At 43.1% G+C, this 15,213-nt stretch overlaps 1 protein-coding gene across 4 annotated transcripts in view; it reads left to right on the top strand.

Annotated features, from left to right (window-relative positions):
- CACNA2D2 (calcium voltage-gated channel auxiliary subunit alpha2delta 2) overlaps nt 1-15,213 on the top strand; it is a 1,199,719-nt gene that overhangs the window by 1,142,937 nt on the left and 41,569 nt on the right. For all 4 annotated transcript variants that reach the window (XM_033926190.1, XM_033926189.1, XM_033926191.1 and 1 more), the window contains 4 exons: nt 5,130-5,201; nt 9,987-10,139; nt 12,327-12,379; nt 14,179-14,234. In XM_033926190.1, coding sequence (XP_033782081.1) covers nt 5,130-5,201; nt 9,987-10,139; nt 12,327-12,379; nt 14,179-14,234 — 334 coding nt within the window. The remainder of the gene's footprint in view (nt 1-5,129; nt 5,202-9,986; nt 10,140-12,326; nt 12,380-14,178; nt 14,235-15,213) is intronic.

Genomic DNA, 15,213 nt, shown 5'->3' with positions numbered 1-15,213 from the left:
TTTGTAATGTAACTATTCCTGCTATCTTCAAACACGATGTGATCTCAGTGGACCCGACCTTTCCTGCTATTATCTTGTCCCCCTTCCTCCATGTTACATCCAGACTACTCAAAATGCCATTCACCTCTGCAATTTTGAATATCCGGTTTTATTTTTGGCTGGCTCAGCCTTACCCGGTTTTAAGCACTGACCAGCTAAGTTATAGCAGCCAAAGATAGACCTGCTTTTTCATGCTGCCCAATTTGTCTGTCAAATTTGGCTGGTCAGTGTTTAAAATAGGTATAGCGGTTAGCTATAAATGAGTATTAGCGGTTAACCGGCCAAACATTATTTAACCTGCCAGGAGCCATTCCTGGCCAGCTAAATAATGCTGAATATTGAGTGGAGAATGCCTTACATGGGGTGTTTTTTTTTTCCTTTTCTAGATGATTTGCTAGAGAATCAATGAATATAGGCAGTCCCCGGGTTAAGAACGAGTTATGTTTTTAAAACTGTTCTTAAGTCGAATTTGTATGTAATTCAGAACTTGTAGATTTTAAGATCCTTGCTGGTTACCTCTGCTCCCAGCAGACAAAAGGGCCAACTGTCCCTTCCAGGGTTCCCTCTAAGGTACAGCATGCACAACCACACACTGTTTTTAATGTGGTCATGATTCATTCCTGAATCTGCTACAGGAGAAGTGTAGGAGTCTATGCCACTGGAAAGACTGCTCAGTGACATCAAATGAAGTCGCAACCGCATTCTTAAGTACGAGTCGTACTTAAGTCGGGCATCTGTAACTACCTGTACAACTATCTAGGTGTCGGAGTCATGGGATTCATCATAAATCACCTTAGGTTTTTTTAAATCCTGCCTGGTAGCTTTCAAAGAGGTGTACTTTCAGGCGCAGTAGGTATTTTGCTTGAGGTGGTGGGTTAAGTAGCTTGCTAAGATCAGAAGGATCTGCAGTGGGATTTTAGTCAGACTCCACTACAACTTGCATTTTGCCCTCTACATGCAATAGAAACAGCCCTTTTCTTCCTGGCTTATCTGCTGATTTTGATGTTGGAGAGTTCAAGACTGCCCTATCTTGGTTCATCTCTTACCTCTCCAATTGCATTTCTAATCGGTTCTCGGGCAGTTGATCCTCTAGAGCTGTCTCAGCTTCAATTGGTTTACTCCAGGTCTCTACCCTGGGTTCTTCTCTTCGTACTCTAATCCCTTGGCTTTCACTCCTATTTTTAACTAATAGTAATAATAATAATAACTTTATTTTTGTATACCGCCATACCCAGATGAGTTCTAGGCGGTTCACATTAATTAAACAGAGTTACAAGTGGTTCCATACAAGATTGATCAGAGTTGCGAACAGCGAAGAGAAGTAAGGGGGAGAGGGGGAAGTCAGGGGGGGGTTCAGTAGGGGAGAGGTGGAGGTTAATGAAGGGGTATTGAGGGTCCTGGCCTTGGAATAGGTGGGTTTTTAGTAATTTTCTAAAGTCAAGGTAGTTGAGGGCCTTGAGGACCATTTGGGCTAGCCATGGGTTTAGTTTGGCGGCCTGGAAGACTTTATATACCGAGTCATCAGTGAAAGAAAGCTCTTTACACTAATTAATGATTGCAACTGACACTGTACTCAGCCACACATCAGCTAATGACCGTAACAGATTCCCTCTTCTCATGATTTCATTGTCTTATCCTTTTAAATTGCTTGTGGTTCTTCTCTAATTTCTTCTTTTAATGTACCGCCAAAAGACCTACTACACAGTACCTCCTTCTCCTCTCGAACCAGCAATCTCTCACTTAAGAAATCCCGAGGCTTAATTGACTAGTAGCGCTTCCTTGTATTATAACGTCTCCGTAGATCGCTATAATATTCATAATGTAGTGCCCTCAAAGTTCCATTGCAACACTCTCCTTAGATTTCTGCAATGATCTAATATGTTCTCGGTTCCTCACTGTAAGTCGCCTTGAACCTTTGTAGGTATAGTGCGACGCACAAATTACATATATTAGATAACTCCCAAATCTACCTCTCTATACCAGAAAGTTCATCTGGCACCACCTTAAACTCAACAGTACCATGAATTCTGTTCATAAGGCAAATTAGTTAGTCTTTTCTCTGTTAGAACTGGGCAGCCCCAAAATTTTCATTTCATTTTATTTTTTTGTGCCGTTTGCAGTATGGTTTGTTATGATTTGGTTAGTTAGTCTCTTTTTTGTTTTGTGGGCAATGTCATTAAGAGTGTGCCGTCTATGAAAATAGTATGTACTATTATCGGCATACAAAAGGCCATAAAATATGAAGTTTCTGCTTATTTTCATTTGGTAACGCTATGTACAGTAACAACATGGGATATGTCATTTGGCATTTATTATGTTGTAGAAAACGACAGCCCAAGTCTAATAGAAACATGATGGCAGATAAAGGCCAAATGGCCCATCCACAGCATCCATTATCTCCTCCTCTCCCTATTGGCTAAGGCTTTTAACATTTGCATCTCCTCTTCCTATAGGCTAAGGCTCTTTACACCTGCATTATGATGTCATAGAACTTTATGGTTAAAGAAACATGATGGCAGATGAAGGCCAAATGGCCCATCCACAGCATCCATTATCTCCTCCTCTCCCTATTGGCTAAGACTTTTAACATTTGCATCTCCTCTTCCTATAGGCTAAGGCTCTTTACACCTGCATTATGATGTCATAGAACTTTATGGTTAAAGAAACATGATGGCAGATGAAGGCCAAATGGCCCATCCACAGCATCCATTATCTCCTTCTCTCCCTATTGGCTAAGACTTTTAACATTTGCATCTCCTCTTCCTATAGGCTAAGGCTCTTTACACCTGCATTGTGATGCCATAGAACTTTATGGTTAAAGAAACATGATGGCAGATGAAGGCCAAATTGCCCATCTAGTCTTCCCATCTGCAGTAACCATTATCTCTTTCTCTCTCTGAGAGATCCCACGTGCCTATCCCAGGCCTTCTTGAATTCAGACAGTCTCTGTTTCCACCACCTCTTCCGGGAGACTGTTCCACACATCTACCACCCTTTCAGTAAAAAAGTATTTCCTCAGATTACTCCAGAGCCAATCACCTCTTAACTTCATCCTATGCCCTCTCACTGCAGAGTTTCCTTTCAAATTAAAGAGACTCGACTCATAAACATTTACATTACTTAGGTATTTAAATGTCTCTATCATGTCTCCCCTCTCCCGTCTTTTCTCCAAAGTATACAGAAATCTTTAAGTCTGTCCCCATACGCCTTATCACGAAGACAACACACCATTTTAGTAGCCTTCCTCTGGACCGACTCCATCCTTTATATATCTTTTTGAAGGTGCGGCCTCCAGAATTATACCAGAATCTCTGTCCTCTTCTTCCACTACCAATTGGCTATGAGGCAATCGAGTTCCTATCAGCAAGCTACAACTTCCCAAACTATCAACCAGATCAGTGTGAACTGGTTGGCAGTGGCTGGGTATTATCCTGAAAGACAAAGGGAGCCTAGAATAATTTATGTCTGGGCCACTGGCTCAGAAGCTGTGGTAATTGTTTAGATTATGAGAAAGCTTAGTGGTAAGACATGGAGGTGGGAGACTGGCTATTAGATTAATTATGTTCATCAACTCAGGTTGGTGGAAAACCACTGAGTTAAAAAAATAAAAGACTAATTTGGATTAGTATTGATATCTTTAACTATCCTTCTCATCACCTCAACAAGTTCTACAGAAGATGTTTGAGGCTACCTTAGAATACCAAAGACCTCTAATTGGAACAAACAGGCAATATATCTAAGACAATCCGCCACTTAACTTGACTTCTGGAAGAAACTTAAGACATATCTCTTCTCTCTATAGCTGACCTCCTATCCTTCACCTCTTCCCTCTAACAACCACAAGATCAGGCTTTTAAAAATGTAACGTCAAGAAAGTGATTTAATTCTTATTGTAAACCTCATAGATTCCTTGTAGAGAATTGTAGTATACTGTATAAGACACTGTACTCTATTGTATTGTACTGTATATCTTAAAAGCAATCGGGTTTCTACAGCAGACAGCCAGGGTATAATAAAAATAATATACCGCAGGACCGTGAAGTTCTATGCGATTTATAATGATTAAAAATGCTACAAATTGAGTAGAACTAACAAAGTTGAAAACTAGTGACTAACAGCTCTAGAGATCAGTTATTGTGCGAAAGATTGTACAAATCAGCTACCTAAGTACTTCAGGGACAGATCTGGTTTTAGGTGTCTGTTAAATTCCCCGTAAGTATTAGTGAGCATAAGTAATTGGTCCCCATAATGCTGCCTGATGTGAGCAAAGGTGTTGAGGATGACTTTTAAATTTACATCCTCTAACCCAGTGGTTCCCAACCCTGTCCTGGAGGAACACCAGGCCAATTGGGTTTTCAGGCTAGCCCTAATGAATATGCATGAAGCAAATTTGCATGCCTATCACTTCCATCCTATGCAAATCTCTCTCATGCATATTCATTAGGGCTAGCCTGAAAACCCGATTGGCCCGGTGTTCCTCCAGGACAGGGTTGGGAATCACTGCTCTAACCGGTGGAGAAACAAAATTCAAGTGTGAGCTTCTCTTATGTCTATTGGTTGAGAAAGAGAAGCGGTCAGGCATATATTTAGGGGCTAAACCGAATAGTACCTTAAAGCAAAAACATCCAAGCTTAAACTTCACGCATGCCTCCGTCGGCAGCCAATGCAGAAGTCGGTAGGAAGGAGTTACATGATCGAACTTCTTCAACCCCAAAGTCAGCCTGACCGTCGCATTTTGCACCAGTTGTAATCACTGGATATTCTTCTGGGAAATTGCCAGATGGGCAATATTACAGTAATCAAGTTGGCTCAGTATAAGGGATTGTCCCAAAATTCTGAATGATGAAGCATCAAAATATGCTCTAATGGACTGAAGTTTCCAGAGAGTAAAAAATCCCTTTCTAACCAGAGTGTCCACCTGGTCCTGGTCCAGTATTACACCCAAAACCTTCGTAGTAGATTGAATAGGGTAATTAAGTTTATATCCTTGCAATGTAGACAGAACTGAGCAGACTGGATAGAATGTTTGATCTCTTTCTGCCTTCATCTACTATAATATAATATTATGTTAAATTACTCCTCTTTTTCAGGATCTCCTTTGTGTTCTTCTTGATGATGGAGGTTTTCTCATTCTCTCCAACCAGCGAGACCATTGGAATAAGGTATCTGCAGATTACAATGTGCTTTAAATGTACATATCAGACTTCTTCAGAGAGAAAGGGCTGGTTTTGATCTGGGAAATCCTAGTTCAGGTCAGAGATCTCAAGCAGGAGAAAGGTATTTCTAGCCTGAGAAATTGTAGTTCAGGCAAAGAAGTTGCATGTTTGGACAGTGTTGGGCTCCTGGGATGGGAGGGGAAGCACTCATAAGAACATAAGAAGTTGCCTCCACCGGGTCAGACCAGAGGTCCATCCCGCCCAGTGGTCTGCTCCCGCGGTGGCCCACCAGGTCCTTTGACCTGTGAAGTGACTTGACCATTTTTATATCCTACCTCTGCTTCTATCTGTACCCCTCAATCCCTTTAGGAACCTATCCAAACCTTCCTTGAACCCCTGTACTGTGGTCTGGCCTATCACAACCTCTGGAAGAGCGTTCCATGCGTCTACCACCCTCTGGGTAAAAAAGAACTTCCTAGCATTGGTTCTGAACCTGTCCCCTTTCAATTTCTCCAAGTGACCCCCTAGTGCTTGTGGTTCCCCACCGTTTGAAGAATCTGTCCTTGTCCACTCGACAATGGATCTTCCATTTGAAACAATAATAAGCCCAATTTAAAGGTGGTCATCTTTTCCACTAACCATTTCCCACCACAGACTTCAGTAGAATCACTTTGGACTTGATCCCTTTAGACTTGTCATCTGTCACCTTTCATTCACAAGATTACCTTATCACAGTTGGTACCGTAGGTTATAAAGACTCTATTCAGACATAAGACTATAAGCCTAGCGAATGACACAGGGTCAAATTTTTCCCTGTCCCCGCAGGAACCCAATTTCACCGCCCCATGAGTTTTCTTGCTGTCCCTGTCCTATTCCTGTAAGCTCTACTTTAACCGCACAAGCTTTGAACGCTTCTGATTTGAAAGTGTTTGAAGCTCGTGCAGATGAGGGCGGAGCTTGCAGGAACGGGGCAGGGACAGGAATAGAACTCGCCGGGATGACACGGGAAAATGAGCTACCATGGGGAAAAATATGTCCTTGTGCCATTCTCTACATAAGCCTTGACATACTGGGAAAGACCAAAGATCCATCAAGCCCAGTATCCTAAGTCCAATAGTAACCAATCCAGGTCACAAGTATCTGGCAATATACTAAAAGAATAAAATAGATTTTATGCTGTTTATCCTAGAAAAAAGTAGTAGATTTTCTCTAGTCCAACATATACACATTTATATATACACACACATACACATGTATACACTAGAGGTCTGCATGGGAACGGGGATCGCGGGAATCCCATGGGTCCCGCGGGAATTCCCCCCTAACCCATGAGACTCCCATGGGGACCCCCCTTTGGCCCACGGGACTCCCACGGGGACCCCCCTCTAGCCAATGGGACTCCCACGGGGATGGAAGGCTTTGGAAGCAGGGTTCGTCCATATAATATAATGGACACGTCAGCCTTAGTAAAAGAGGGGGTTTATAAGTTAATTACCTGAACAGAAAACAAAAAAAGGGTTCCACCAAAGAGATTCCACAAGGAAAACAGCAGCACAAGCACAAAAGAAACTGTAGAATTGATGATCCTGTCAGAAGTAATTGCTGCTTTTTATGGGCACGGGCGGGGATGGAGGTAATTCCTTGCGGGGATGGATGGGGACGGAGAGAATCCTGGTGGGGACGGAGAGGATCCTAACGGGGACGGGTGGGGACGGAGAGGATCCTGATGGGGACGGAGAGAATCCTGGTGGGGACAGGTGGGGGACGGAGAGGATCCTGACGGGGACGGAGAGAATCCTGGTGGGGACAGGTGGGGGACGTAGAGGATCCTGGTGGGGATGGAGAGGATCCTGGTGGGGACGGGTGGGGACGGAGAGGATCCTGGCGGGGACGAGTGGGATTTCTGTCCCCGTGAACTCTCTAATATACACGCATATAAAAAACCCTATAATTAACACCCTTCATCAATTTTTAAAAAGTTAAAAATTTTAAAATCTAAAATAGATTTAAAAATCAATTTATCTCTATTTAATCTACTTATACAAATATTACTGTTGACCCAATGAAGATTTAACACATAAAGCTTGGAGTAATGAGATGATTTGAACTCTGAGTGGTTTTTGCTGAGAATCATAAAAATTGATGAAGGGTTTTACTCATAGGGTTTATTAAGTATATTTTCCTTATTACTAGCTACTAATATTGAATGCCCTGATACCACGATAAGATTAGTGCTGGAAGCTGATACACACATATATACACACGTATACATATACACCTATATAGATACACACACACATAAACGCACACACATACCTATATATACACACACATACCTATATACACATACACACACATGTATACACACATTCCTATATACATACAGACACACATACTTATATACACATACAGACATACACATTCCTATATACACACACACACATACACATACAAACACAAACATACATGCACATATGCACACACATATACACACACACGTATACACCAAGGACTGGCTTAAAACTAAGAAATGGAGAGTCCTGGAGTGACCGAGTCAAAGCCCGATCTAAATCCCATTGAGTGGGATGATTTGAAATGGGCTGTACATGCAAGAAACCCCTCAAACATCTCACAGCTGTAAGAATTCTGCATTGAGGACTGGGCCAAACCTTCCTCAGACCGATGTCAGAGACTGTGAGATGGCTACAAGAAGTGTCTCAGCCAAAGGGGGTGACACTAGCTATTAGGGTGTAGGGCAGGGCTGCCCAAGTCCAGTCCTCGAGATCTACTGGCAGGCCTGGTTTTCAGGATATCCACAATCTTGGTATGCAAATCTCTCTCTCATGCATATTCATTGTGGATATCCAGAAAACCTGGCCTGCCAGTAGATCTCGAGGACCGGAACTGAGCAGTCCTGGGATAGGGGGTCCTAATTTATTCCTCAGTTAGAATACACATTTTTGTGGATATCTTTTGTTTCATGAGTAAATCAAGGAAAACTTTTGTTGTTTACCTGCAATGACATCACTTTCTTTTCCAGAGATAAATAAAAAAAGATTTGACATCGATAAGTGAACATTTCTTAAGAAAGAACTGAATATTTCTTGGGGTGTCCTAATTTTTTCACATTAGTCTGACATTTGGAAATCTTAGTGTTCTTTTTTTCCCTTGAATAATGTATTGTAGATTTGTTTTAAGCTGTCCTTAAATCATTACAATCACAAAATAAAAAAACCAAGGACTAGACTTTATCTTTCCTTTATAAACAAATTTCTACATTTATTAAAATTTTATATACCGCTTATAATAGATGTCTAAGTGGTATACAACATTACAGTAAAAAAAGTTTAAAATTTGGGGGGATAGAAACAGAGACATACATTCCATCTCCAATCTTATGACAATATCAGACAACTTCAAAACATTCAGAAAAGAAATCAAAACCCTGCTTTTCAAAAAATTCATCCAAATATCTTAACCCCTCCTCTTTTACCTCCAGAAGATTCACCTACCTTCAGATAACCTTCCCCCAAATTACCCATCTTAACACCTTCCAATTAAACAAATACCATAAATAGATTGTAACCTACCCTCTCTAACTGCATTCCATATGTATTTTTCATACAGTTCTTCACTGTCAGTTTAATTTCCATCCTATAAGTTCACATAGAATTTTTATTTTTTCAACCATCTTTATTTTCTCTTCTTTATTAATTTCCAGGTACTTTAGTTAGATTGTGAGCCTTCGGGACAGTAAGGGAATTTTTTAAGTACCTTCTTACTTCTCATTTATAATCTTAATGTATACTTTCTTCAAACCGCTTAGAACCTAACGGATGTAGCGGTATATAAGAAATAAATTACATTACATTACATTACATTACATACGACGTGAGATGGCATACCCGACCGAGTGGAAAGGTAGGTGGAAGTACATTTGTAAATAGAAAAGATACTTAAAAGGACAGTTATAGAACAAACCAAGAAAAAGTCACCGAATGATTCCACAGTGAGGAGATAACGAGAAGCAAAAAAGAACTGTGGAAACGATGAACTCAATAACCAGCTTATTGTTCAAAGTGAAAAATCTTCACAAGTAGAAACGATGCAAATGCTCGATGCATCCAGGAAAAAAAAAAGTCTCTGGATCGCCACTACTGCCTGTTTTTCACTGCGTTAGCTCCGTTCCGACCTCTTCACATAGTATCTTAGATGCAATTTAGCAATTTTATCTGCTGTGGCTCAAACTGGATGGACCCCAGAAGAAGGTTGTCAAATACCGAAAACACGGACCGTGTTAGGCCCATACCACAGACTTTTTACTGTGTATCAACTGGATGCATTGAGCATTTGCATTGTTTTTAACTTGTGAAGACTTTTCTTTTTGAACAATAAACTGGTTATTGAGATCATCGTTTCCACAGTTCTATTTTTTTTTTTTTTGCTGCAGGACAGTTAACAGACCCAGAGGAGAGATTTTGTCACACAAACATTTGTATCATTGGAATACTGCGAGAGCTGGAGTGCTCTCATCCCTGCAGCAGTTGCTGTTTGAATTTTTGAAACCGGGAGCAAAAAAAAAAAAATCCTAAAATAAAAATGGCGAGGGGGTCACCTTTTACCAGGCTAGCAGAAGGACTTTCAAATCATGACTGACAAATCCTCCCCTATTCTTCCCCCTGTGTTTTCCACACCACATCACCCTGTGTCATCCTACCTCATCTCACCCTCCCACTCCATCACACCTCTCTGCTCTCCACCTCGCCTCATGTTATTTGTCTTCTGTCCCAGGTGGGGAAGTTCTTCAGTGAAGTGGACCCCAACTTGATGTCGGCACTTTACAATAACTCATTCTTCACACGGAAGGAATCTTATGATTATCAAGCTGTGTGCACCCAAAAAACCGAGAGTAACACAGGAGCAGCACCCCGTGGGATTTTTGTGGTAAGTGGAACGGGGCTGGCTTAACTGTTAAGTAGGCTGGATTGTCTCTGAGGGCGGCAAAGATCAACTGCAGTCAAAGCACATTGGATCGTGACAGTTGCAACAACTCAAAAAACATCACCTACTTTTACCCACAGGGAGGAAGGACAGTTAATAAATGTCCCCATTTAACTCGATAAATGGCTTTTGGAAGTTGCTTTCATTATATGTAAATATAATGCAGTATATTTATTTATCGGACATCTATGCGGATAACAACAATACGAAAAAGAAAAATAAAGAGGAACCGGAGCAAAAATCCACATCCACAACACTTACCATTATAGTTGGCACAGTAGGGTTGCCGATGATAGAATATTGAAGGTTAACCAATGAGGAATTCGGGTTCTCCTTCCTAGCTCTGGAGCAATGACTGCCCGGTAGCTTCTGAAGCAAATTCCCCTGCATATATGCTTCAACTGTATGCTTTATCTTCAGCGTTTGAACTGGAGGATATATGTGTGTTGTGTTTGTGGATAACAGCAATACATAGATTACATAGAGTATGACGGCAGAAAAGGGCCGACGGCCCAACAAGTCTGCCCACTCAAAGAACCCTCCCCTAAACATTTCCCCGGAGCGAACCCACATGTTTATCCCATCGTCTCTTGAAGTCGAGCATGTTGCTGGCTTCGACTATCATTCCAACGATCAACCACCCTTTCGTCCATAATTAAAACAAAACATGACATATATCAACAAAAAAACATGGCAGATCATTATAAAATAACAGCATACAGTAAACAACCTTAAATCTATACCTTAAAATAATTAAAACTAAGCAATTACAAAATGGCCTAATTTAAAAAGGCAAGTCAAAAGAAGTAGGATTTCAGGCTTTTTTGAAATGCCCTGAAATGAATGAAAGTAATATTTAAAACTATGATGTTCTACTGCTATAGCACTACCATACACTAGACGTACACGGTGCGGTACAGAGTCACAAAGAAGACAGTCCCTGCTCAAAAGAGCTTACAATCTAAACAGACAAGACAGACAGACAGGATGTCATGGATACAGTTAAGGGGAACGGTTAATCTGCTGGCTGGGTTGGAGGGCAGAGGGGAGTACAGGACAATCAAGCCATTGTGACATCACTGATGAGGTTGGCTCTTATTGGTGGAATGAGGTATTATGACATCACAATACCAGCTCTGCTTCCCAAAGACTGTCCCTGCTCAAAAGAGCTTACAATCTAAACAGACAAGACAGACAGACAGGATGTCATGGATACAGTTAAGGGGAACGGTTAATCTGCTGGCTGGGTTGGTGGGAAGTGGTGAGTAGGTAAAGAAGGTAAGAGAAGGGGTTTGGTGATCAAACTCAGGTCAATTATTCCAGGCATGGGGGCAGCAAGATGATGCCAGAGAGTTGCCGAACTGGAACCTTAACCAGAGGTTGACCTTAAAGAACGATGCACTAAACAGCGTCCCAATTGTAGGCAGCAGTAGGCGTCCTACCGCTGTCTAACCAGCCAATCGGGATACACGCTTTTAGAAAAAAAGCTCCCGAGGCAAGCTGCCTATATTGGTAGGTGCCTCTGGGAGCCTAGGGAGGCGCGCAAGCCCGCCTAAGGCTAGGCGCGGGCGTGGTTTGGCCCAGAAGTAGCCTTAGGTGGACCAAGGCGGCCATACGCGTCTCCCTAGGCCAGCGCGATCTATTGGGGGGCAGAGGGTGTTCCTGGCAGGAGGGACAGGGCATCCCTCCTGCCGCAATTTATGGGGGGGAGGGGGGTGTTCCGTTCAAGAGGGACTGGGCATCCCTCCTACTGCTTTCATTTATGGGAGGGGGGGAGTTCCAGGCAGGAGGGACTGGGCATCCCTACTGCCACGTTCATTCGGGGGGGGGGGACTTATCACAGCCACAATGAGCTCAGCGGCCACGTCTACTTACAAGCCAATTCTCTAACCAGCGTCTGTAACATGGACGTTGGTTAGAGAATCGGGTTCAATTTAGGCGCGATTCCGTATAGGACGCCCGTCGGCTTCTGAGACCAGGCGTCCTATACAGAATCCGGGCCAAAAAGTCTAAAGTAGGGTAATTTTCTGGATTGAAAATGACCATGTTTGGCACTGGATTTTTGGACATTTGTACTTGAAGTGATGAGGATTACTTAGGATTAACCTATGGCCTCCTTTCTTTTCCCAGCCAACTGTGGCAGATTTCCTAAACCTGGCGTGGTGGACTTCTGCTGCTGCTTGGTAAGAGTTTCTCCGTCTCTTTCTTCTGCCCCTTGTCTTCCACATAATGTTTCTCTACCCCCATCTCATTCTCTCTGGTTTGGGTGTTGATAAATAATTCAAGAAACGGAATAAAGAGCTGCTTTTCCATGTAAAACAAAATAGCCACGACCTGTGACCCCTGTTTTCCCGCTCCCCCACTCGCGCCCTCTCTTCCCTCCATGCCTCTTTGGCCAGTGCAAGCAGCCCCTCCAACCTGCTGCTCGCGCCAGCATTGGCCTTCCCTTTGATGCGTCGCTTCGTGGCTCCGCAACCCAGAAATGATTTCAGAGGGGAGCCAGGCCGGCTTGAGGAGCAGACCGGAGAAGTTGTTTGTACTGGTGAAGATTTAAAAGGCACCCCTACCAAACCAGCATCCAGGGTAGTTCGCCTCTCCTCCTTACTATGCCACTGAACCTATGGCAGATTTTACACTGAAAAAGTCCCGGTTAGGAGTCTGTTGACTTATTATTAATGAGAAATGGTATATAATTGTTCTCTTTGTGACAGCAATTTTCAAAACAAAATGTCCCGATGCAAAGTACAGCTGCATTTTGCGCTCATTCTTAAAGAGAATGTACATACGTGTTTTCCCTGTGAATACTGTCCAGGAAAACACGTGTACACATGCTTTGTCTGTAGATACATTCTCCATTAGGAATAATGCAGACGTCTTTGAAAATGTGAAATACGTTCATTACAACTTCCCTTACCTTAAAGTGCCTCAGGAGCAGTGCCATGAAAACACGGGTCAGCAAACGGGGGTGTTATACAATGCATGTACTTGTACCTGCATGCGGGGTGGGCAGTTTTCAAATAGTCATTTACATAGGTAGATGGTTTTTGAAAATTACCCTGCTCATCCTCTCTTTCTATTTAGCCTTTGTATATGAGCAATGGTATTAAAATGGTACTCCCTGAAGGGTGAAGCCAAACCCCATAACCCCAGCAATTCGAAAGACAATTCTTATAACTGAATTCTTTAACTCGAAACATAGGCCTCCACCAATCCTGTGAAGCACTTCTATGGGCAAAGTGCTGGACTAGAACCCGGCACTCGTAAAGCCCTGAAAATTCCTGTTATACTTAGACGTTATAAAAGTAGTTTATAGCTGAGCACACACATACGTTGTGTACTAGTACTTTTCCCTGGGCAAATATCACCATATTTTCAAAACAGCGGTTACAGCTATAGCCTCGGCACCCTGAGGTTATGGGTTCAAGTCCTGCACTGCTCCTTGAGACCCTAGGCAAGTCACTTAATCCTCGTCCATTGCTAGGGCCCGCCCAGTTCCGCATAGCTCCACCCTAGCCCCGCCCCGCCCCACCGCCTGCTCTTGTCCACTCCCTGCTCTTTTCCGCAAATCACGTTGGGCAAGGAGGAAGTCCGTGTACACGGGGATGTCACATGCATGTGCTCATGACATCATCATGTGACATCCGCGCATAAGCGGACTTCCTCACTGCCCGACGCGATTTGAGGAGGCTTTTCAAAACCCTGTACGAGTAATATTTTCAGACGTATGCATATAAATTTAAACCCCTTCCCAGTCCTGCCCTGGGAACACCTTCATTCTGTCTGGCTTTTAAAATTTCCCACCCTATGACTTCCAACCATCAAGGACTGATTTTTCATGGTCACCCACCCATTCTGTCTCCTGTTATCGTGGGTGTGTTTCATCTATTTCTGTTTTAAACTTGTACTCTGCTCTTTTCACAAAGAGCAGGTAGCTAGCATAATGACAATATAACAAAACAGCTTTGTCCTTTTTCTCAATCAGGTCCGTGTTTCAGCAGTTCCTCTATGGAATCGCATACAGCAGTTGGTTCCAAGCAGGTAAGCTTTGTTCTTTCACATCATATTGGTACACTGAAGTCCTTATTCTTTCATATAACCCGCTGCAGTAAGGTACTTCATCTCTGCTTTCCAAATCTTAATCTAATATGACACTCCGAAATTCACAGATAATGATGAAAACAAAACCAGTCCCTCTTTTCTCTCATCTACCTCACTTCTACTTCCTACGCCCAGTGGTGTCAGCACCCTCTCGGTTGTTTCTCAACCTTGACTATTGTAATTCCCCCATACCAAGGTGTAACCCAGAAGGAAATCCGCCGGCACCAAATTTCTCCAGAACACAGCAATAAAACTCATTATCCCAGGACAAGCAGGCAGCATATTCTTTACGCATGGGTGACGTCACCGACGGAGCCCACGGTACGGACCTTTTTACTAGAAAGTTCTAGTTGGCCGCACCGCGCGTGCGCGAGTGCCTTCCCGCCCGACAGAGGAGTGCGTGGTCCCCAGTTTCTTCGTTTCCGCGGAGCGAAGAAGACGTGTGTTTTTCAACGTCGTTGAAATCCTCCTTTTGCCTTCCCGCTCGCGTTCTTTTTTCGGTTTTTTTCACCTTCGGGTGCTTTTTTCTTTCAATTAAAAAAAAAAAAAAAAAAAAATTTCCTTTCTTTTTGCTTTATTTTTCGTTCCTGCCCCGGCGGGGCCTGTTGGCACGATCCAGGCCTCGGGGTTTGATTTTGCGGAGGCCGTATTTCCATTCATGCCCCCGCAGCCCGGTTTTAAGAAGTGCCAGCGGTGTGCACGCCCGATCTCCCTCACTGACCCACACAACTGGTGCTTACAGTGCTTGGGACCGGAACATCGGGCGGACTCCTGCACCCGCTGTGCCACTCTTAAAAAACGCACTTTGAAGAATCGTCAAATCCAACAAAATCTACTTTTCGGCACCGGCCCGATTATGGATTCGACCTCTTCATCTGCGGCACCGTCGAAGTCGACACCGACCACTTCGACACCGCCT

The sequence above is a fragment of the Geotrypetes seraphini genome, chromosome 17, assembly GCF_902459505.1.
Source record: "Geotrypetes seraphini chromosome 17, aGeoSer1.1, whole genome shotgun sequence".
Classification (NCBI taxonomy): Eukaryota; Metazoa; Chordata; class Amphibia; order Gymnophiona; family Dermophiidae; genus Geotrypetes; species Geotrypetes seraphini.
The sequence above is the reverse complement of the archived record's forward strand: the minus strand, read 5'-3'. Positions and strand labels throughout refer to the sequence as shown.